Here is a 22,699-nt window from a genome sequence, read left to right as displayed (position 1 = left end):
ACTTAGTCTAGATCTGTAGAATTCAGGTCTACCTCTGACAGAGAAACAGACAAAGAGGTCTAGAGCCTGGTACCCACATCAGTTATTTTGCATTAAAAAAACTAAGGAAGCTAAGTGTTCCAGGCCCACCATAAAATGGGAACTTCAGCTTCATGCTGTACTATCATCCACATAAAAGAATGACTGATGATCTGCAACAAATAGCCAGGGGCCAAGAGTATTCCTATATTGCCCTCCTCTCTTGCCCACAGGCTAAATGTGGGCCTGACAACACTACTCCCAGGGTGGACAGCGCATCTATACACAGCTGTCCTAAAACTACATTCCATGCCCATGGTTATTTTCCTACATGTCCTGCTTCAATTAAAGAAAAAGAAAAAGGAAAGGAAAGGAAGGGAAGGGAAGGGAAGGGAAGGGAAGGGAAGGGAAGGGAAGGGAAGGGAAGGGAAGGGAAGGGAAGGAAGGAGGGAGGGAAGAAGGAAAGGAAAGGAAAGGAAAGGAAAGGAAAGGAAAGGAAAGGAAAGGAAAGGAAAGGAAAGGAAAGGAAAGGAAAGAGTTCCTGAGGACCAGAGAGTGCTGGTCTCAAGCACAAACAAATTAGTGAGAAAAATGGAATAGCACAGGGCTTTCACTTGGCCAAACAACCTGCCTTCTATTGCACTCCCCAAGGCAACAGCCCAAAGCTACAAGCCCATGGTAAACCTACAAGCCCAGAGTTAGAGGTAAAGTTACCAGAGGCTAGAGGTAAGAGCTAAGTGTTCATCCATCTCCAACTCATGGTATGGTAGAGGCAGTGTGGGAACCTCTGCCTCTTGGTCTATGGGTGAAATGATGAAACACCCATGATGGAATTGCCTAGTGTAACAATGAATAAGAAAACATGTAGAAAAGACAGGGAAATATATAAAATATAATATGGACCTCAGGGAGGATGATTTTTAAAATCTAACATGGCTAGGGAGGTGGCTAGGTAAAGTGCATGCTATACAAGGATAAAGTCCAGAGCCCAACATAAAAACCAAATGGCAATGGCAGCCCACCTGTAATCCTAGCACACAGCAGGAGGACACAGGATCCCTGGAGCAAGCTGGCTACCAAAGACCGGGTGATCTGCAAGTCCCCTGTACCTCCACAAACATGTAATGTAGCCACACTCAGGAACATAAATACACACATACACACAATAAATAAATGTTAAAAATGAACCACACCAACTTGAAGGCCTGGGAAAAAGAGGCAGACGTTAGCTGATGGGGACAATGACAGTAGGGAAGCATGCTGTTCCCCACTCTCTCACAGTACTGGAAATGAGTTCATATCATTTTGAAAACAAGAAGATATGTAGAAATGGCTGGTAATAGCATTCATCTGTGACAGTGAACACCAAGTCTTCCCAACACCCACTGGCAGGCATCAAGCCCTGGGGTTTATTCCTATACAATAACCATCCACATCTCTGTACAGTGTCCTGTGGTGTGGAACAATACCTGCTTCATGTAGGCATAGCACATGGTCTCTGCAACACGTTTGCCCTCATCATAGCAGGCTCGGGGTCCTATGGGGTTGACATGGCCCCAGTAGTCCTCACCTTGAGGGTGGACCTCAGGATCTATGAGTAAGCAAGAGAGAATAAGACTTAATTTATATCCCCCAACCAGCCCTCAGTTCACTACCAGAGTCAACATTTATTTATGATGAACCTAGGCAGACATTTAAAAACAGAGAGAAATGCCAGTGAGAGAAGCTCAGAGCTCTGTGCCCCTCTGTCCTAAGTTCCAGGGCACCTGGTGCTCTCCCTACACATATGTATATGTCCAACCACGCTATAAAATGTATAAATCTCTCCCAAGAAATGTGGACGAAAACATACAGCAACTCTGTGTTATAAATTCACAGGCAATTTATTTGGCACATGGTTTGACACCAGACTTGTGGGGATAAGGGAGGGGAACATATATGGGTGGACCTTTGGCACATCCATCTGAGCCAGCCAAACCTTTAATAAACAGCTACAACTCTGCAGTCATGTACAGTGCAGAGTAAGGCCTGTGATTGTGAAAATTCCCCCCAGTAAGAGGGCAACACATGAGAGAAGAGGTCTAAGGCAAAGACATACACACACACACACACACACACACACACACACACACATACACACTAATGATTTACACACAAAAATATGACCAACATCAGGCTTTTTCCTAGCTTCTGACAGGTCAGATCCCAAAGGAGACAGTAATGTATTTCTGGCACACAAGAAAGTCAAGTATAAGCAATTCAGTCTTGGCGCCATTCTGGGTTGGAATGCCCAGGGAGCCAAGCTTCTCAAAACTCTCCTTCTCAAAATTACCTCAGAAAACCATGGAGGTGGGGTTAGTGAGGGACGGGGGGCTGCAGAAGTAAAGGGCCAGGATTGAGAAGGTGATTCCGTAAAGTATTCACTTTGTAATCACAAGGATCAAGTTCTATCCCCAGGACCAACTTAAAAAGAAAAAAAAGGCTCAGTACAGTGGTACCCAGTTTGCAACCTCAGTACTAAGGAGGCAAAGACTGGTAGATTCCAGGGATCCACTGGCCAGTTTCCCTACCCTACTTAGTGTGCTCTGGACATAGGTGAACCAGACTCCAAAGTTATTCTCTGCCCATTACAAATACATGTGCACCTACCCACACATGGAATACCTATATGTGTTCATGCTTTTATCAGTGAGTAGTCCTATGTGTCCACATACATAAAGGTCTAGTAAAAATTATTTCCAAAGTCAGGTGTGTCAGTGAGCATCTATAGTCTCAGAACTTGGAAAGCTGAGGCAGGAGACCACAACTGGAAGCCAACCTAGGCTATATAGTAAACTGGAGCCCAGCCTGTGCTACATTCAGTTTCAAAAGACAAAATAAAACAAGAAAAAGTTTTCCAATTCTTACCCTCCTCATAAGCATCTTGTGATGCTGCAAAGGAAAGGCAGATGCTTCACAACACCCAAATGTCCTAGCAACACTGGTGCAGAAAGTACCAAACCACAGGAATCACGCCATCCTCATTCCTTAAAACTCCTAAAGACAACAGCTCTTAACAAATATACAAATAAATGCTGGCAAGGAAGGAAACCTGTCACTGTGCCTTTTAGACAGTGAACAGGGTTGGGGCTAGGGCACCTACTTTGCCCTTTTAATTGTCAAGAAACTCAAAGAAGAGGAGTATGTGTTACACTTTCATGGCAGTTACAACTACTTTCTGTATAATTTGTGTTGCTATGTTGTCTTCCTACTTGGCAAACTTACTTCAAAAATGGTCTCTTCCAATTTTACATCTTAACATCCTCATTTCCCTTGTCCAGAGGAATAATGTAAAAAGAGAAAAAAGTACATCATGTCAGGGTGTGGTTCCTCACTGTGTATGAACCAGACAAGAATTAAAAATCCCCTCCAAGTTCCTGGATACTGAATAGCTCAGGAGGGACCATGGTGGTGGTGGGTAGGTAAGAAGTGAGCTGGCGTTGCCTGGCACTGTCTTCACTGGTTCCTTCAGCAATCTTGCTGTAGCAGGTAAAGAAATGAGCATGTCACTAGCTAGCTCTCAGGTCACCGTAGTCACTGCTCTCGCTGAAGAATTGCACCAGCAAAAGGGACAAACGCAACTTCATGTTGATACCTCTGAAATGCTTTCAGAGCAAATAAGAAAAATTCCACCTCTATGAAATCACAAAAACCTCGTAACAGCAAAATAAGAGGCTGTGTCAACAGGCTGGATCCTCTAAGTGGAATCCTGAACTCTGGTTCCCTCTTGGCTATGACAGGATATAAACAGTCCCATGGGTTGGTGGGCTTCCTTCAGGGGCTCCACCACTCACCTCCATATACCTCAGACGTGGAAGCCAGGAGCAGACGGGCACCCACACGCTTTGCCAGTCCTGTAGAAAGCATAAATCATAAGAGAAACTGTCAATTTACTCAGGCAGGCACATTTGTGTGTGTGGCCAATTTAAGGAATGTTTTGGTACTGAAGATGCCTTAGTATCTACCAAATTATCTACTCCTAGTGCATCTGCCATGGAACATGGAAAAAAACACCAACAACTAAACTGTAAATGAGCCCTTGAAACGAGGAATATTTAGATGAAACATGGTAGCTGAAAACAGGGCCAGATCCACACTCTGTTGAGCACAGTGTGATTCCAAGGAGCTTTGTACAGACTCTATGCCCCCAAAATGCTACCTCATATGATTTTTAATTGAAAAACAATTTTTATTCACACAATATATTCTGATCGTGGTTCCCCTCCCCCAAATCCCCCAGCTCTTCCCCACCCTTCCCATCCATCCATTTCTCTGTGTCTTTAAAAAATAAAGCAAGCTAATGAAGAGCAAACAAACAAGAATCTAAAAAAGAAAATACACAGATATTGACACAAAAACAAAGCCAATATCAACAGAAAACTGGAAATAATACACAAGCAAAAGACATGTAAAACATAAAATGCCTAAACAAAATATTAAACAAAAAGTCTACAAAAATTTTTGTGACTTAATTTTTGTGAGTTAATTTTGTGTTGACCTTCTCTGTGGGGCTTTGGGTCTACCCTTAAATGTGGTTAATATATCTAGCGAAAATCCATTGGAGAAAAGTAATTTTTCCTTTGCAAGCAGATGTCAATTAGCTTCCTGGTTGGGGTGGGAGGTCAGTGCTGGGACCCTGTCTGTACTGAGCCTGTGCAGGCCCAGTGGATGCTGCCACAGTCTCTATGAGTTCATATGCATATCAATCCTGTTATTTTTGGAATTCTGTTTCCTCTGAATCATCTTTTGTGGCTTTCTCATATTTTATTAAGTAACCACACTGGCCGGTTACCCAGCAAGATAACCTCTCCCAACTGCTTCTCATCTTGTCTTCCCAAACGGCACACCTGCCACCTCTTCTGCATACCCTACCTGGGCAACTACCTGTATCCTTCTGTCTTCCAGGTTCCACACACAGGCACCTTCTAGAATGCAGCCACTATAATGCCCAGTCCTGCCCCAAACCACTTTCCTATACTCAACACCCACATATAGAACAACTAGACCATTACTAAGTATGGGCTCAAGCAAACATGGAAAGTCCTCCAAACTTTTCCTAGACTTCCAACATATAGTGGAGAAGCCCATCACCCTCACTTAACTCTGATACACCCCACTGTAGCCCACTATGGCACACCAGGACAATGAAAGTATCTGGCCCTGGCATGGAACAGAAGTCCACACTGCTGCCCAAGAAGTACAGCCAAGTGGGACAGAACAGGCATGCATCCATGGCCTGAGGCCAGTGCTGGGGAAGTAGGCTGAAGGGCAACAGTGGGAGAAAGACAGGGGCAGGAGTGTGTCAGCAACTAGGGAAGGAAGCAGGAAGCCTCCAGGTCAAATGTTAAGAATTAAACAAGGGGGGGGGGATAATGAGACAAATGGGCTGGGGTATCTCGATTATGGGCAGCTTTACCAGCATGTGATAGACACTGGATGGCAGTACCTTTTAGTAACAGACTGAAAGGAAGGAATCAAAGAGTGAGAGCAGGGGCTGCTCTGAAGGTGAGGACAGAGACTGCTCACTCCCATGTGTTTAACAAGAAAATGCTATCCTGAGGTTGTGTAAGATGCTACCTCCTGGACACATATGTCCCCAGACTTTATGATGTAGCACTGTAGAGTCTTACGCAGTAGCTGCAATGAAAGGGGTTTTTTTTTTGTTGTTTTGTTTTGCTTAGTCTTCTTCTTTTTTGTTTGTTTGTTTGTTTTAAACCCTTTTGATTTTGAGATAATTGTATGTACAAATTCAAATGTACATAGGAAGATCCTGCTGTCTGCCCTCCACACAGCACCCCAATGGTACAACTAGATGAGATGCCACAATGGCACCATGATCCGGACCCAATCATTGCTCCAGTCAGACTACCTTACTGACTGATTGGTGGGGGCCAGTCCATTGTGGATGGTGCCACCTCTGGGCTGGTGATCCTAGGTTCTATAAGAAAGCAGGTTACATAAGCCACAAAGAGCAAGCCAGTAAACAGCACCCCTCCATGGTCTCTCCATCAGCTCATGCCTCTAGATTCCTGTTCTGTTTGAGTTCCTGCATAAGCCAAAAAAAAAAATTGTCCTTCCCAACTTGCTTTTGGTCATGGTGTTTCATATAAAAACAGAAAATCTAAGGCCAAGGCCAAGGCTGAAATGTCAACATTCCCCAGTTCTCAGGGCTCTGTACTATATACATCATAGGCTTTCCTGGGTCTCCAATGTGCCAGAAGCAAATGCTGGGGGTTCTTGGTCTCTGTAATCACAGAGTCCACTCCTCATAGAGCTTTCTACTTGTCTAATTATACCACACGGCTTCTGATGCCCTGAAAATCTTAGCTAAGAAATTCTCCAAAACATTCAGCCCATGAGACTTGAAACCAACCTCCAGCTCTGTCAGACCCTTGATTCATGCTTTGCCTAAATTAAGATTAGGACTATTTCCAGATCTATCCATACAACCTGTTTTAAAAATTTCTACTAAGTCCTATTTTTCCCACTCAACATTAAAATGTGGCTTCTTCCTTCCACTTTGCAAATCACCAAAACACAAGTCTAAACTAAACATAAGTATGTAAGTCATCATCCCCAAACACATAATCTACTTCTAGGCATGCAGTACGTGCCTCTGCGTGTGGCCACCTTCCTTCATACTTCCCCTTTCACCTCCTAAGTCTAATGTGAATTCTCAGGTTAGTTTGAGCAAGAACTCAGTCTCCAAACTCCCATGCAGGCCCCATCTCCCCGGCCCCTTCCAAGTGTTATCAGTGAACCTTCCTAGGTGCAAGGCCATCCCTAGACCAGGGCCACCAGCACCCTCTGCTCGTCTCCCAATAATCCTAGATGCTGGTGACCAGCTTCAGAGACAAAGAAAAGGAAAACAAGCTGGCCCTTGAATTAAGTACCTGTCCCACTCCCTAGGAACTGACAAGAGCCATTGGAAGACTGGTTACTACAATTCAAGAAAGAAAGGTGCCTTCCCCATGTCAAAAAACCATACTGTGAAACTAGTGAACAGTATCCACAGAGAGGTGGAGGAGGGTGCAAACACCATAATCAAAGCAGCAGACTACCCAACCACAGAGCTGAGCAAGGTTCAATTACCAGTGTAGATACTCAATATCAATCCAAAAATCTTACATTTAAAACAAAGTCATCAAAATAGTTGGTATCCGTGCACTGTTATGAAGAACATATTTAACGTGTACCATCCTGCTTTATCCTGTCCATGGTATGAATTACCCATTTGTCCCTTTGTCAGACATATTCTTGCAGTATATATTCCCCGCTTGTTAGTCACTGTCCATATCAAGGACTGACTTTTATGGCATCAAAAGAATCATGTTTAAGTTAAGAAGTTAGTAATATTCCAAAGACCTAAGAACAGTGACTCTCTGTGACTCAGTCAACAAGTCGCCAGGAAGTGCTTCCTTTCTTCAGATAAGAAGTAGATGTTCTCAACTCAAGAAAGAGAAATAATAATGGCGAGGGTGAAAGGAGCTATGCTAAGAATGAATTTTATATCGGAGTAGATAGAAAGGAAAAAGATAGACATACTAGCTCTGCTGGTGGAGAAGCTAAGGACACAGGGTTCAAGTGCTGACTTAAGATGGAGAAGACATTAGGTCACAGCATTTGGTACAATCCAGCTTTAGGGAATCACAGAGACCTTGGGATATAATTATGGGTGGAAGGTCCCACTGCTGTGCACTTTTGAAATCTCTTAAAATATCTCCACAAAGAGGACAGAAAAGAAAAGAAAAGAAAAGAAAAGAAAAGAAAAGAAAAGAAAAGAAGAGAAAAGAGAAAAGAGAAAAGAGAAAAGAGAAAAGAGAAGAGAAGAGAAAAGAAAAGAAAAGAAAAGAAAAGAAAAAAAGGACAACTTACTGACCCAACATGTTTAGTGTTCCAATTGTATTAGTCTTCAGTGTCTTGATGGGGTTGTACATGTAGTTTGGCGGGGAGGCTGGAGATGCCAGATGGTATATCTGGTCAACTAAAGCAAACAAGAGAGAAAAATGTCATTTCCAAGAAAAATGGTTTTGTTTCTAAATCATAAGCTCTTAGGCACTACAGTGTAACGCAACAGTGCCAGTTTGCGTTACGCTGACATTCTACTTGCTGATATATTGTTCTGTTTGAAAACCAATCACACTCTTAACAACTTCAAACAAATCAAACACTAACAATAAGTCACAAATAAATTGCTTTTAGAATAATTCTTTAGTACATGTATAATTATAGCATTTATTGAAAATAAAAGCAAATCTAAGATGAATGTGCTTATCTACTGAATATTGCTAGTGTGGGGCATAAGCACCTTCAATGCTTTACAGAGTTGATGGAGATTCTGACTTCAGACTGTCAATGCTTAGAACATCACTTCATGTCAGTGTGTACTACAAACAGTAGAGTGTGCTTAGGACATTTCAGAAACTTTTGGAAACTCTGGCTTGACTCTAAGTCAAAATGTACTTAAATATACAATATATATTATATATTTACAGATAAGTATATAGAACTGTATATATAAATATACATACACAGCAACCCATATAGCAATTTTTAAAATCAAGCATTCTATTATAACCCATAATATCTGATAATTCTGTATTGGGGATAGAAAAATATTATGCCGTAAAAGTAGAAAACTGGACAGTAAAAGAAACATAGTTCATAGCATACAACAGTGTCAAATCTGAGCATCAGCTGGCAGTGCAGTGCACTGTGCATGCTGTGTGTTCAGATCAAGGCTACAGTGAAGCTGCATCACAACACATGGGCGAGCACTGCCAGAAACACCTCAGATTCAGGATAAATTTGATGTTTCATTTGTTTGTTTGTCTATGGAAGGTGTGTTTGTTTGTTTGTTTGTTTGTTTTTGACAGAGTCTCGTGCAGCTCAGGACCTTGAACTTCTGATCCTCCTGCCTGTTAACTCCCAAAGGCCTGGGTTATCAGTGTGTACCTCAGCTATAGAAAAACGTAAAGTTACCCTGGGCTGTGTAAAACCATGTCCTAAGAGGGCAGTGCCTGGGGAACTAAGAAGGAGTGTGTATCTTTTGAGCCCAAATCATTTCTCTGATATCAAACTGAAGTCATGAAGCTGCCCTCCTTCCTGTCACTTGAGCCCAGCTATCTTCAAGGCTCACCCTTATGCCAGTTTATATGATGCCAGTTTGAAACTTCCTGCTGCAGAAGGCAAAAATGGGAAGATGGTGGGAGCACACCCTCATAGAAACTCCCAGAATTATATGGATTAGACATGACAGAGGCAGGCTGCCAGAAGATTAGATTCCAGAATTCAAACAAACAATTATCTTGATACTAAAATTTGTTTTGAGAATTGTATATTGCAGAATACATAGCCTTGGTGTATCTACTCATCAGGCAAGCTGAGCAGACCTGCTCGAACCTCTGAAGTTCTGGAATTCCAGCTGGATGCAGTGAAGACACAGTGTCAGAGGCTTATCAATTTACTCTTCCTCTAACCCCTCTTCTAATATCTCAACACCCATAATCAGCTTGAAGAAGTTAATGAAGAGTCAGTGCCCCTATTCCCTGGGCTTGGGGACTGAGGTGGTTAATATTAGGCTGTCTTTCTAGGGAAAAGTAGCGGTTTTGATGGAACAGGGAATATTAGCTAGGATTTATTGCATAGCCATAACCTACTGGTAGAAATATGTGTAATTGTTATTAAGATGAAGTTATAATTTCTTAAATGGTACAAAATTTACTTTGATTTCAAATTTAAGGTTTTCATTGGTACGAGCTTCTTATTAATATAAAAGTGAGATGAATATTGTTACTTTCATAGGCATTGTGCCTGTATAACACATTTAGGAATACAAGGCTTAGACCCAGTCCTTCTTTAACTTTTTTAACTGATTTGAGATGGTTAGCCTGTGAGTTAAGGGCCTATAGCAAATTCATGGCTTTGAGTTTATTGTTAGGGTGTTTTCTATATTTTCTTTAGAAATAGCTGAGAGGAGTTAACAGACAACAGTCCAGATTGCCTTACATAAATAGTTGGTTTTCAAAACATCAGAAATCCACAGAATTGACATTACAAACATTTCTGTATTAATGTTCATTTTGATTAGAGACCTGTCTGCTCCTGACAGCTTCCTGTCTTGGATTCTAAGAAGAAATTGAGCATCTTTGGAGTTATTCCAATTGTGGTAAGTCAGCCACTAGGCAAGAATTGCCTCTTTCCATCTACAGACAAATCACTGTCCAGAAAAGGACACACTCGCAGAATAGTCGACTGATTATATCTGCTAAGACAGAGTAATCAGCCCTTAATAATTCTGCATCACTAGGTCTGTCAGATGATCCTGGGCCAGAAGGCTGAAGATCAGATGCTCCAACATTCTGTAGTATAGGGACTGTCCAGGTGTTCAGCGGTCTCTATAAATTGGCTATTTTAGGAGCTATGCTTTGTGCTTCCCATAATTTCAGCCAACTCAGTCATTCCAGATTTCTGATGGGGTTGAAAACTTATAGTCTCATAGCCAATCCTTGCTGTTTACTTTGAGAGAAAAGATTTGAGAGGATAGTTTTCAGCTGACATTATTCTAAAGCCAAGAAAAAAAAAAAAAGCCAGGTTTAGAACTAAGTCTTTTATTTAGGAGAGATGACAGAGGTTCTGCTTAGTCAACAAAATGATGGACTGGGTATTAGGTCTATCTTGCACCTTACTGACATAAATTGGCATAGTTATGCTCTAACTGTATTTTGAGAGAAAATTTTTATTTTAACAGGAAGGGTGATATGTAGGAGGAGCTAAGGTGGGAGGAGTAAGGAGAGGAGGAGAAGGAGAGGAGGAGTTAGGTGATGAGAGAGAAAGAGAGAGGGGGACCAGACATGGAGGCAGATGTTCACAAGTCTCCGCCAGTCAAAGATAGTTGATATATCTAGGTTGGGTATTAGGTTACACTTCTGATTGATATTGAGCATTACCAAATGTATAAAGCCATTGGTTAACATTTAAAAAATTGTATAAAAGCAAGCCAGCAGTGGCGCAGCAGCTAAGGTAGCCGCCTGCAGAGGGCGAGCCCGTGCCCTCTGCTCTCTCTCTCTCTCTCTCTCCCCCCCCCCCCCCCCCCCGCGCTCGAATCCCGCTTTCCCCGTGTGTCTCTGCCCGAGTTTAATGGGAAAAAAAAAATGTATAAAAGCAAAAAGGAGAAGGGGGTATAGGATAGGGGTTTTCTAGGGAGGGGAAATGGGGAAAGGGGATGACATCTGAAATGTAAATAAAATATCCAAAAAAAGAAAAAAAAAAAAAAAAGAAAGAAACTTCCTGCTGCCCTTAGTGGGATATAATCCCTCCTGTGGCTGGCCACTCCTGCTGCTAGCCAGTGACTTCAACTGTCTCTGATCTGTCTAGCAGTCTACAAGCTACTTGAGCACTGTAGTTTGTTTTCCCATCTCCACACAGTAGTGACCTCAGCCTACAAATGCAGAGTCCTAAGCTCCACTGCAGGGATCAAACAATCCCTAGGTGGTCCTGAAAACAAATAGTCCTCCACAGTGCTTCAGCCTAGGGCTCTGGGAACAGCAACCTTAAGAGAGTGGAGATATGAGACATAAATTGAGTCTTTTCCTCACACCCCAAAAGCTAGTCTATCTGGTTTATTTTTCTGCCATCTGACAGGTTAGGCCTCGTGATTTTCCTGGAAAGATGAGGAGTGCCCTGCACAGTTACATCAAGACCTCTGATTAAGCCGGACTTAGATGCAGTGGCCCACTTAAGGAGAACCTGAAAACTGCATGAAAATCCAGGTCACTTCCCTGTGCAAATGTGTTCTGCCGCTCACTGTCTGCAACACTCCTGCTCCTATCCTAAAAAGGGCATGGCACAGACTCTGTTGACTTACTTAATCTGCTGAGGAATTAGGAAGAGAAGGAAACTTCAGAGTCGGAGCAAACAAGTACAAGTGTGAAATGCCACAAGTAATATTAATAGCTGGCTCTGGAATGCAAATGAAGCTACAACCTTATTAACCCTCAACGTCCAGAGAAAAAGCCTGAAAACATATTAGCTGTGAATTCAATGCATAGTAAAACTGAGCTCGAAACTCGGGCTGGAAGTGGGGAGTCGCCTCCAACTCACCCCTAAACCCACTGCTCTATGTCATCTCTGGATGTGGGCTGCCAGTACCCTGACCCCTTTGCATTCACAAGGCCAAGAACCTGAAGAAAAAAAAAATCTTGAGAGACCTCTAATCATCAGGCCTGCCTCCCGAAGGGTTAGGCTGGGAAGAGTAGAGCAGGAGGGCACTGAGGTTGCCAGGGGATGGGAGAAACAAATGGCAACAGAAGGAGCTTCCTGTATGTCCTGCAGATGAAAGAAGAGACACTGTGCATCTCAAAGAACACCTGAGAGAACCCAGAGCCATTTTCAGAAGTCACTGGAGAATCAGGCATTAACTCTCCCCAGAGACAGATCCTTATGCAGCCAATTAAAGAACAACATGCTCCTCAGACTGTGCTGAGGTGCCTACTATCCCGGGTGGCATCAGACTGTGCTGAGGTGCCTACTATCCCGGGTGGCATCAGACTGTGCTGAGGTGCCTACTATCCTGGGTGGCATCAGACTGTGCTGAAGTGCCTACTATCCCAGGTGGCATCAGACTGTGCTGAGGTGCCTACTATCCCGGGTGGCATCAGACTGTGATGAGGTGCCTACTATCCCGGGTGGCGTTAAGGTTCCTCTGAGATAGTGCCCATGCTGTAAGAGAGGAACTGGTACACACTAGTTACAGATTACACCATGACACTGAAGACTGAGTCTCTCTGAATATGTGCATAAGGGAAGCTCTCTTTTCAACATTCCAAGAGAAAGACCTGGCAGAAACATAGCCTCATTTCCACAGGTTCTATGTCCACAAATTAGGACAAGCACAGATTAAAACTATCCCCAGGACTGCATCTGCACTGAATACATGAAGCCTTTCCCTGCTATGATTGCACTACAGCAACTGACTCACAGTAATCATAGTGTGTATAATACTAAGTGCCAAGTGAGTTGCACAGCCTCTGTGTGGGACTTGAGAATCTGTGTCTGCTGTATCCATAGAGATCTGGAACCATCCTCCACGGATACTGTCTTATAAAACACTATGACCAAAAGCAACTTGAGAAGGAAAAGGTTTATTTTATCTTACACTTCCACACCACAGTTCATCATTGAAGGAAGTCAGGGCAGGAATTCAAGATAGGAACCTGGAGAAAGTAACTGATACAGAGGCCATGGAGGAATAGTGCTTCAAGTGGCTTGTTCCTCTTCATGACGTACTCAGCTTGCTTTCTTACAGCACCTAAGCCCACCAGCCCAGGGATTGTACTGCCCACAATAAGCTGGACTTTCCAACATTAATCACCAATCAAGAAAATGCCCACAGGCCAATTTGGTGGGGTATTTTCTCAAGTGAGTTTCCCTCTTCTCAGCCCACTCTAGCTTCTATCAAGCTGACAAAAAACCAACTAGCATGGGCATGAGGGGCTGGGGGATGGGGGGTGCTCTTCTGAATGTGCCACAGCACAGCACAAGTGTACAGTGGGACAAAATATGTTTATTATAAATCCTGGGGCAGAGAAAGAGAATAAGCCAGATCCCACAATTCCCTTTGAAAGTATACTACTGACAATCTGAGGCACTGGTTCTCAACTTTCCTAATGTTGCAACCCTTTAATACAGTTCCTCATGTTGTGGTGACCCCCAACCATAAAATTATTTTCATTGCTACTTCAAAATGTAATTTTGCTACTATTATGAATTGTAATATAAACATCTTATATAAAATATAAGTCTTAGGCAACTCCTGTGAAAGGGTCATTTGACCTCTGACCCACTGATTGAGAAACACTGACCTAAGGGCTTCTGTGTGCTACTAATCCCAAAGGCCCACAGTACTTGCCAATAAAATCACCCTGGAAAACAAAGCTTTACAGATGGATCTTCCGCTTATTTTACAATAGCCAACTTCTTATAAGATACTAAAAGTAATGACATGCAAGCATTAGGCAACAGTCTTATCAGAGAGTAAGGATGCTGTCTTAGTTCACTCAGCTTACTGTAATGAAATACCATGCAACGCTGGCTTATAAACAGAAGAAATCTATTTATACTGGAGGCTAGGAAGTCAGAGATAGTGGTGCTTGAAGACATGGGGTCTGAGAAGTACTCATTTCTTAGTTTAAATGATCTCTTCTCACTGTGTCTCACTATGGTCTAAGGGTGAAAGAGTGTTTTGGACTCTAAGGACACTAATCATGAATTGACCATCTTACAAAGGCCCTGCCTCCCAGAACCATTGTCCTAGGAATTAGAACCTCAACATGCAACATTCAGACCATAATGTTCTGTACCTCACAGGTGCTACTTTCACAGACCAATTTCAAGACTAGTAAGTCACATGACAGTCGGCCGGCATTCACCTAGCAACAAACATTCTTCTTACATAAACTAGGATAGCACCTTATATATGATAAAAAAAAAAACAGTCAAAAAATAAAATGTGACAACAATCAAACAATCACCTTCAATGTAGAGTGGCTCGACTACATCATGGTTAATCAGCTCAAAGTTCTCATGGCCAATCCAGTGTTCCACATTTCTCTTCCTGCCTGTGAAGAAGTTGTCCACTACGGTCACCTCATGGCCATCCATCATGAGTTTGTCAGTTAGATGGGAGCCCACAAAGCCTGCACCTCCAGTGATCTGTATTGGGACATCCCCAGAAAAAAACAGTGATGAGAGATGACAAGGAGACACAGCTTTGATGAAGACACAACTAAAAATCTGGCAGTGGGTAAGGTGCAAACAGGAAAGGTTATGGCAGCATCTTGACATACTCACTCCAGAGAAGAAGCCTTCCTACCTGAGTACTGCTCAGCTATCTTCAACCATGACAATATTCAGGGAGTAGCAAAAAAATCTACAGCCACTCGGTTCCAAACATCTCTATCAGCAGAGGCATGCAGTACAAAAACTTGCTTTACCACAGAAGATGGTCAGTAGACCATCCCCCAACATCTGCCATCCCTATCCTTAGGGTCTATATCCATTGATTCAACAGGTCTAGACTGAAAATATAGTGTGGTTTGTGATGGCTGTATCTAACTGAATACACACAGATGTTTTGATCTCTTTCCCTGAGTGATCTGAGTGTGATTTACATTGTATTGGGTACAGCTGTCTACTGCTAGTTTAAAGTGCAGAAAGGAAAGCACAGGTACCCTGAGACTCTGTCACCCTGAGGCCCTAGAAACCACCCTTAGGTGTGGAGGGACAATGGTACACAGCTATAAAACCACTACTGCTAGTGTTTAGAATCACTTCCTTAAAGTGATCAGCAAAGTACAGAGGACTTGGCCAACTAACCAAAAAGTGTATGATACTTCAGTTATCTGAAAAGTTATCTTAAAAAGATGTCATGCAAAGCTAACATCTTCCCAAGTATTTCTATGAACAAATGAGAACCACAGATGTTTTTAATAGAAGAACGCCGTAAGTGGTGTTCCACTGCCTGGTTACATCCACGAGGGAACAGAAACATGAAGGCTGCAGCTCTCCAGAGCCAATGAAGCACTAAAGGGGCCAGCGTAGAGGACCAGCAACAACATGCTTCCTAAATCCTCATCACCACAGATGTGCCATGCTGATTATGTTTAAAAATATTCTGAAAATGAAAAAAATAATTCATGCAAGATGAACATTACCATGGAGTAAAGGAGAAGCACAGATGGCTTCCTTCTGGGCAGAGAATGGGAGATGAGAATGTTAAGCACCAGCTCAGCAGGCAGATAGTGATGGCAGTCACTATTCTGTCCTGTTCTTCCTCCACTTGGACTTCAGTTTACCAATGCTCCCTACAATCCTAGTACTGGGTAGGCTGAGACAGGAGGATCAAAAGCTAAAGGCCAGCCTGTACAACTTATAAAATGAGCTAAGTGAGGTGATCTGAGATAAGGTGAGGTGAGGTAAGTGAGGTGGGTGAGCTGAGATGATAAATGAGGTGAGATAAGGTGAGGTGAGATAAGTGAGGGGAGGTAAGGTAAGCTAAGGTGAGCTGAGATAATAGGTGAGGTGAGGTGAGCTAAGTGAGGGAAGGTGTGCTGAAATCTACCTGCTAGCTAAAGACCCTACTGCTTATCTAGGGAAGGAAACACTTGCCAGAAACTGCCAGGAGAACAGATATCTCTCTCTCTTCCTTTTCGAACTATCTGGACAAACATCTTATCATAAGCAAGGCATATTTTTATTGCTACCTGTCAAGTCTGTAGCCTTTACTACTGCTTGCAAATTTTTGTGTGCATTTATTGATACCTTCAAAACATCTGGCAGCAAAATTTCTATTCTTGCCATTTCTGTTCATGTAAACATGTTTAACTGTGAAGAAATTTTTTTTGGTGGCCAGGAGACTCCGAGATAACCCTCAGGTGGCCGGCCACACTGCTATGTCTGTTATGTGGCTATGAGATATTGTAGAGGGTACTGAACTTTTCCAAAGCATTGGCTTGAGTCACAGCCCATGCAAAGAGTTCTCTTGTCTATCCAAATGCATGGTTGATTCTTCTCTGGTTAGCATTTTGATAATACACACACATAAAACTTTTGTGCTTCAAACACCACCACCAAGAAAATGAAAAGACCACTCACAAAATGTGAAAACAACATGCAATCAAAAGTGGTAAAGATCTGTAGATATATACAAAAAACACAATTATGATCCAATGGTAAGAAGAAAAACAATCAACTTTTTAAAAAGCAAAAAAAAAAAAAAAAAAAAAAAAAAAAAAAAAAAAAAAAACCAGCCAATAAGCCCAAGAATGGTTCTAATACATAATGAACAAATATTTAAAACATTATGCTAAGTAAAGGGGCCCATCACAACTGGAAAAATGTGACATTTCCCTATCCATATGATGAAGTCAATTGGCACAAGTGAATTACATGGTATATGACTGGTACCCCAATAAAGATGTGACTTTAAAAAAAAAAAAAACACAACAGTAAAATCTCTAGGTAACTTCCCACAAAATAATAAGATTCAACTTTTTTTCCTGGAGAGCTTGAGTTAATGTTTAACAGGGAGACTCTTAGTCAGGAAGGCCCCAGGATATTCACCAATGTGGTCCAAGAACCAGGAAAGGTTAAAAGCTGCAGATGTAAAGGTTCAAGGATCTCCTTATAAACTGTATGCTTCAGCCTTGAACTCTGTGGTTAGTTTTAGAAATTCTATTTAAGGAAATTCTTTTTGAGCTTTATAATACAAGATCATGTTACCTTTGACTGTATATAGTTTAATTTGGGCCTTTTCAATGTGGATTCCTTTTATCCCCGAGTACACAAGAAAAAAGCCAAAAGCCTACATAACATCATGTATGTTCACAGCAACACGATTCACAGTAGCTTCAGAGCAGAAACAGCTCAAATGCCCGTCCATTGAGAAATGGACAAACAAGACATGGCACATCCATACAAAAGAATATTGTTCAGCCATGAAAAAAAAAGGTAGTGGAACAATATTAAAAACAGTATTCTCAGTGAAAGAAGCTAGACACAAGAAGGCATAGTGTATCATCATTTCATCTACATGAAAGATTCAAAGGGGATAAAGACCTGAGAATAGAGAGCTGTTTTAGTGGATGCTGAAAAGGAGGAGAAAGGGTACATGGTAGCTATTAATGGTACATGATTTCTTGTCAGTATGTGATGCCATTAAGGCAATGAAAACAAAATATAAAACAGAGAATTGGATACTTAAGGAGGTAGAATTTGATAGCATTGAAATCTCAACATGAAACAAATTTCTTAATATTATAAATATAAATCTATTATGCAAACTTACCAAAATCCTTTTCCGGTCTTTTTCTGACAAAAACTTTACTGGTGGATATTTCTGGGTAAAACTATAATATGAAGAGATTAAAAGGAAAAGTCAGTGCAGTGTGGTTCCCAGGTCAATCCCCAGGCTCTATACAGATGGCACAGGGGAGCACTCCTCAGAATCTTGTGGACAAAGTCTGACTTGACAAACCATGCAGGAAATAACATCATTCCACCGAGGTATACACCAGCACTACATGTTTGGAAAAAAGCAGGCTTGATCTTTTTTGCTGTCAATAAAGATAAAGGGACACTCAAGACAGCAAAAAAAAAAAAAAATAAAATAAAAAAAAAATAAATTAATTAATTAATTAAATAAAGAGACACCTTGTTTAAAAGTATATACATATGTATCTTTTTGTTAAAACATCTCAGTTGAGGCTTTTTTTTTTCCCCATGTACTCTCAAAATAAGGCTTCCATTCTTTCTCCTTCACAAAGGAATAGAGAAGACACTGGCTAGTTCTACTTTAAAATATTCCTTACCTATCCCTGGAGACTGGAGACTCAGGCTGAAGGCAAAAGAAGCTGCTGGCTGTCAGCAGCAGAAGAGAAGCACTATTTGTCAAGCCAGGTCAAAATATGAAATGCAGGAGACATGGTGGTACCACACATTAATCCTCAGCCTGGGGAGGCAGAGGCAAGAGGATCAAGAGTTCCAGGCCAGCATGACAGTGAGAAACTGCCTTCCCTAGAAAGAGCTGAGGATGTAAGAGTAATAAAACATGGAAAGACCTTGAGTCCAATCCAGTCCCCCCCCCCCCGTCTCTCTCACTCATCTCTCACACTCACACACACACACACACACACACACACACACACACACACTCATACACTAGAGTACAGGAGCATTATAAAGTCACAGGTCCATGTGAAAGATGACTCAAGACAGTGAAGAAACAGAACAAAACTGTCTCCTACTCTAGAAGTTTCTGCAATTCCTTTCTTGCCAGAGTCTCTGGCACAGTGACTGGGCATCTGTACTTTCTATCTGCCATTTGCTCTTCCAATGCCCTCCCACCCTGCAAAGGCTCTATGGGTCGGTCCCAGTGTACACTGACATCCTAGAAGGAGAACAACATAATTAGCGTAGAAAGCAGCCAAAGGAGATGAATGCCGACTTAAATGTTCTCTCTTATTAATGCCATTAGGAGCTGAGTGCTTTAAACAAATCTTTGTGCAGCTTTATAGTTATCGTTTTAACAGGGAGGAGTGAGGCTGTCTGCAACCTCCTTGTCCCCAGAAAGCAGAGTTGGTACACAAGGCACATGATAATGGTCACTGATCTGAACATCACATCCAGTAGACAGAGGCCCATTCCCAGAAAGTAGGAAGGCAAAGATCTTTCTTTTACAGTACAGAATTACCCTAGGAAGAGATTCCATGTTCTCAAAAAGGCAAGCTCCCTTGCACACTATAAACACAGTCAGATGGAAGGGCTAATAAAATAAGGTAGCAACCCTGGGCACTCAGCTCTGTGTAGCTCAGCACTTCCTGCTTCATCCAGGACCATCTCAGTCACAGACTGTCTTTGGCATGTACTGCTCAGAGCCAGTACATGTGGAATGTTCTCAGTGCTGTGAAAAACAAATGCCTTTGGCCTTGGGGCAGAGGTTATGCTGGAAGACCTAGGAAGGCTGGACAGATGCCCAGCTGGCCAGAATGATGCTCTGCTACACCATCTCCTCCATTTAGGCGCATTGGAGCTGGAAATAGAAAAGTCAAGTGGTCTACATGCACCTCATCCATTCCTCTCCAGTTTCTGAGTCAGGTCACAGGTCACCTTCATTCCCCACCCTCCAGGCTAAAAGGTGAAGAAGCTCTTAGAAGCTACAAGCTGGCAGCAACAGACACCAGAGACATAACCTCTATTAGGCCAGAAAAAATACAGACAGAACTGGACATGGTAGTTCCTTCCCTCCCTGTGGTTTCTTCTTCAACACCCACTCTACTTTGTTGTCATTCTTCAAACAGTGTTGGGAATCAAACCAACCCAGGAATTTCACTCTCTCTGTCTCAGGGGAGTGGGTTGGCAGGCACACACTGGAAAGATAAGTGGGAGGAAAGAGACATTGTTCAGAGAACCAGAAGCATAAGACTGTAAAGTCAATCCCAAGAGTGAGTGTATCCATCAGCCACAGAACAAACCAAACCTAAGTTTAGCTCTGGATGCAGCAATATCCCTCAGCATTCTCAGGGCTACCTCTGAGACCAAAGAAGATCCTAAAAAGAGAGGAATGTTCGAGTCCCTTACACAAGGGAGTAGTCCTTACACAGAACCCTCATATGCCCCCAGTGTGCTTTTGAGAGACTATCCAGATAGGAAGACACATAAGGGGGGCCACAAATAGATCACAAAAACTTCAAACTTCCTGCTGCTTCCTCATATGACCTGAGACAAAGGCCTGAAAACTTGCTAGGATTTTTCTCTCTCTTGTAGGATCCCTCTGCAATAGACTTGTTTGATAAGTTCAAGTTTAAGGTGGGGATCAGGGACTGTTACCTCACAATTGTGAGTCTATCAATTCCCTGCCATTATCAAGCTGACCAACCCAAAATTAGGGAAGGAATTACCCTCAAAGACTCTTAAAACTCCAACTGTAAAGGATAGGCTGTACCTGAGCCCCCTGATATAGACTGGCAAAACACAGGAAAGGCCAGGGGTTCAAAGCCCTCCATCAGAGGGTCTGTTCTCTGTGTAGTTACTGTGTGCATGTTACCTCTCTCCTAATAACAGGTGCCTGATCTACCCATAATGTCTAAGATTCCCCTGCTGATACTTGTTGCACTCAAGATTTTCCCTGTCTTAAAATCCTATAATGGGCAAGAGAACAAACCTAATCTAGACCCCCTAGACAGTAATGCTTTGAGTCCTCTCAGGTGGAGTCTGATAGTAACACTAAGGGCTCGTCATGTCAATAGTTACTACACCAGATTGTTTGGGGAATAACAACAAAACTGTTCATGTTCGATACAGATGAAAGTCTTCCCCAAACACCTTCCAACTATAGTTGGTCGAAAGTGATGTGGAACCTAAGAATACGGACAGCCAACTATAGCCCCTTGAGGGAAAGTAGATGTGAGCTGTCTCAGGAAGAAAATGGAAAATTGTTTTCTTAGGAGTATACTTTAGAAATTAAGCGGATCTAAACGGTGTACATCCAGAACATAGCACCTCACCAGAAAGCAACTATCACTTTATCAATTATTTAAAGTCATTCTAGACTTTAGCCTTAGGTTTTAGGACACACCTGTAAGAATAGTAAACATTCTCATTAGAAGTCTAAGTTACCACCGGATTAAGAATGAAGCTTTGCAGCACAGTGGTTGCAGGGCATGCAGAAGGCCCTAGGTTTCAACCCCTATATCACAATAAAAAAATAATAATAATAATCACCATTAATTAGTATATTCAATGAACATTTCAAGAAACAGAGATGAATTAAGCAACAACATGCAGCAGGCTCTCTGAGTTCCACTGAATACAGATCAGATAAGCTTCCAACTTCAAAAAAAAGAAAAAGCATAAGGTGTTTTCTGCTTCTGAAAGGCAATTGCAATCAAAAACGCTAATGGTATTGTGGTTCCAGGGGGCCAGGGTCCATCCCAAGGGGCAGCTGAACTTGATCACGTTTTCCATACCATGCTGTCTTTAGAAGCATCAAGAATGAAGGGGCTATAGAATCATCCAATACAGTTTCAGAGAGCCTCCAAAGCCAGTCAACATGTGCCAGGGAAGTCTCTGTGCAAAGGCCCTGAGAAGTCATTTTGTGAAATTGTAAAAGTAAAGTTTTGGGTTGTGTTGGAGATACCAGAGCCATGAGGTACCTGCCAAGGGAAGTGCTATACAGAAAGCTGAACCAGTCCAGGAAAGGTATCAAAGTTGGAGGGGCAGAGCCATCTAAACCCTTTAAAATTAAGTCTCAAAATTTAGACATGGAACTACCAGATATAAAGTTTGCCCTGATGGTTTTCAGTCTTGCTTACACCAGTATTTTCTCACTATGCCTTCGTTCATTTTAAAATAGTAATGTATCTTCTGTGCCATTATATGTTAGGGGTATATAATTTATTTTTTGATTTTACAGGAGGTTGCAATTAAGATACTAAATGAAGTCTCAGAAGAGATTATGGCCCTTTTAACAGTGCTGTAACTGTAAAAGGACCCTTAAAGATCGACAAAATGCATTTTGCATTATGGAGGCCACGGAGTGGACTATGATGTTTTGAATGAGAAATGTCCTGCATCTTAATTCTTGGTTCCCAGTTGTTGGTGCTCTTTGTGGAGGTTTAGGTGGTACGGCCTTGCTGGGGGAGGTATGTCACTAAAACAAAGTTCTGTCAGTTAAAAGACATACTATTTGTAGTTCTCTCTCTCTCTCTCTCTCTCTCTCTCTCTCTCTCTCTCTCTCTCTCTCTCTCTCTCTCCCCTTCCCTCCCTCCCTCCCTCTGCTTCTTGACTGAAGTTTAAGACATAAGTTATCAGCTTCTGTTCTTACTGCTGTGTCTGTCATTTGTTGCCATCATAGATTCATATCTCTAGAACCATAAACCCAAATAAACTCTTCCTTTTTCTAAATTCCTTAGATCAGAGCTTATCTTAACCTTGGCCAGAGTTGGCAATAGTTAATGCACAGACTCAGAAGCTGTCCAAGTGCTGAGAACAACTGACTGTTTAGTACTCTGCCTTAACTGTCAAACCCACATCCCTACCCCAAGGCTCATTAGAATTGCAGAAGTGGTAGAAAGACTCTAAGAGC

General features: G+C 42.1%; 1 protein-coding gene across 2 annotated transcripts in view; it reads right to left on the bottom strand.

Moving 5' to 3' along the window:
* Uxs1 (UDP-glucuronate decarboxylase 1) overlaps positions 1-22,699 on the bottom strand; it is a 70,524-nt gene that overhangs the window by 26,513 nt on the left and 21,312 nt on the right. For both annotated transcript variants that reach the window (XM_034521822.2, XM_034521821.2), the window contains exons 5-9: positions 17,903-17,963; positions 14,589-14,769; positions 7,937-8,041; positions 3,852-3,911; positions 1,488-1,609 (exon numbers count right to left, since the gene is read on the bottom strand). In XM_034521822.2, the coding sequence (XP_034377713.1) occupies positions 1,488-1,609; positions 3,852-3,911; positions 7,937-8,041; positions 14,589-14,769; positions 17,903-17,963 (529 nt within the window). The remainder of the gene's footprint in view (positions 1-1,487; positions 1,610-3,851; positions 3,912-7,936; positions 8,042-14,588; positions 14,770-17,902; positions 17,964-22,699) is intronic.

Source organism: Arvicanthis niloticus, chromosome 17 (genome assembly GCF_011762505.2).
Source record: "Arvicanthis niloticus isolate mArvNil1 chromosome 17, mArvNil1.pat.X, whole genome shotgun sequence".
Classification (NCBI taxonomy): domain Eukaryota; kingdom Metazoa; phylum Chordata; class Mammalia; order Rodentia; family Muridae; genus Arvicanthis; species Arvicanthis niloticus.
Note: the sequence above shows the minus strand (reverse complement) of the source record. Positions and strands in the feature narration are given on the sequence as shown.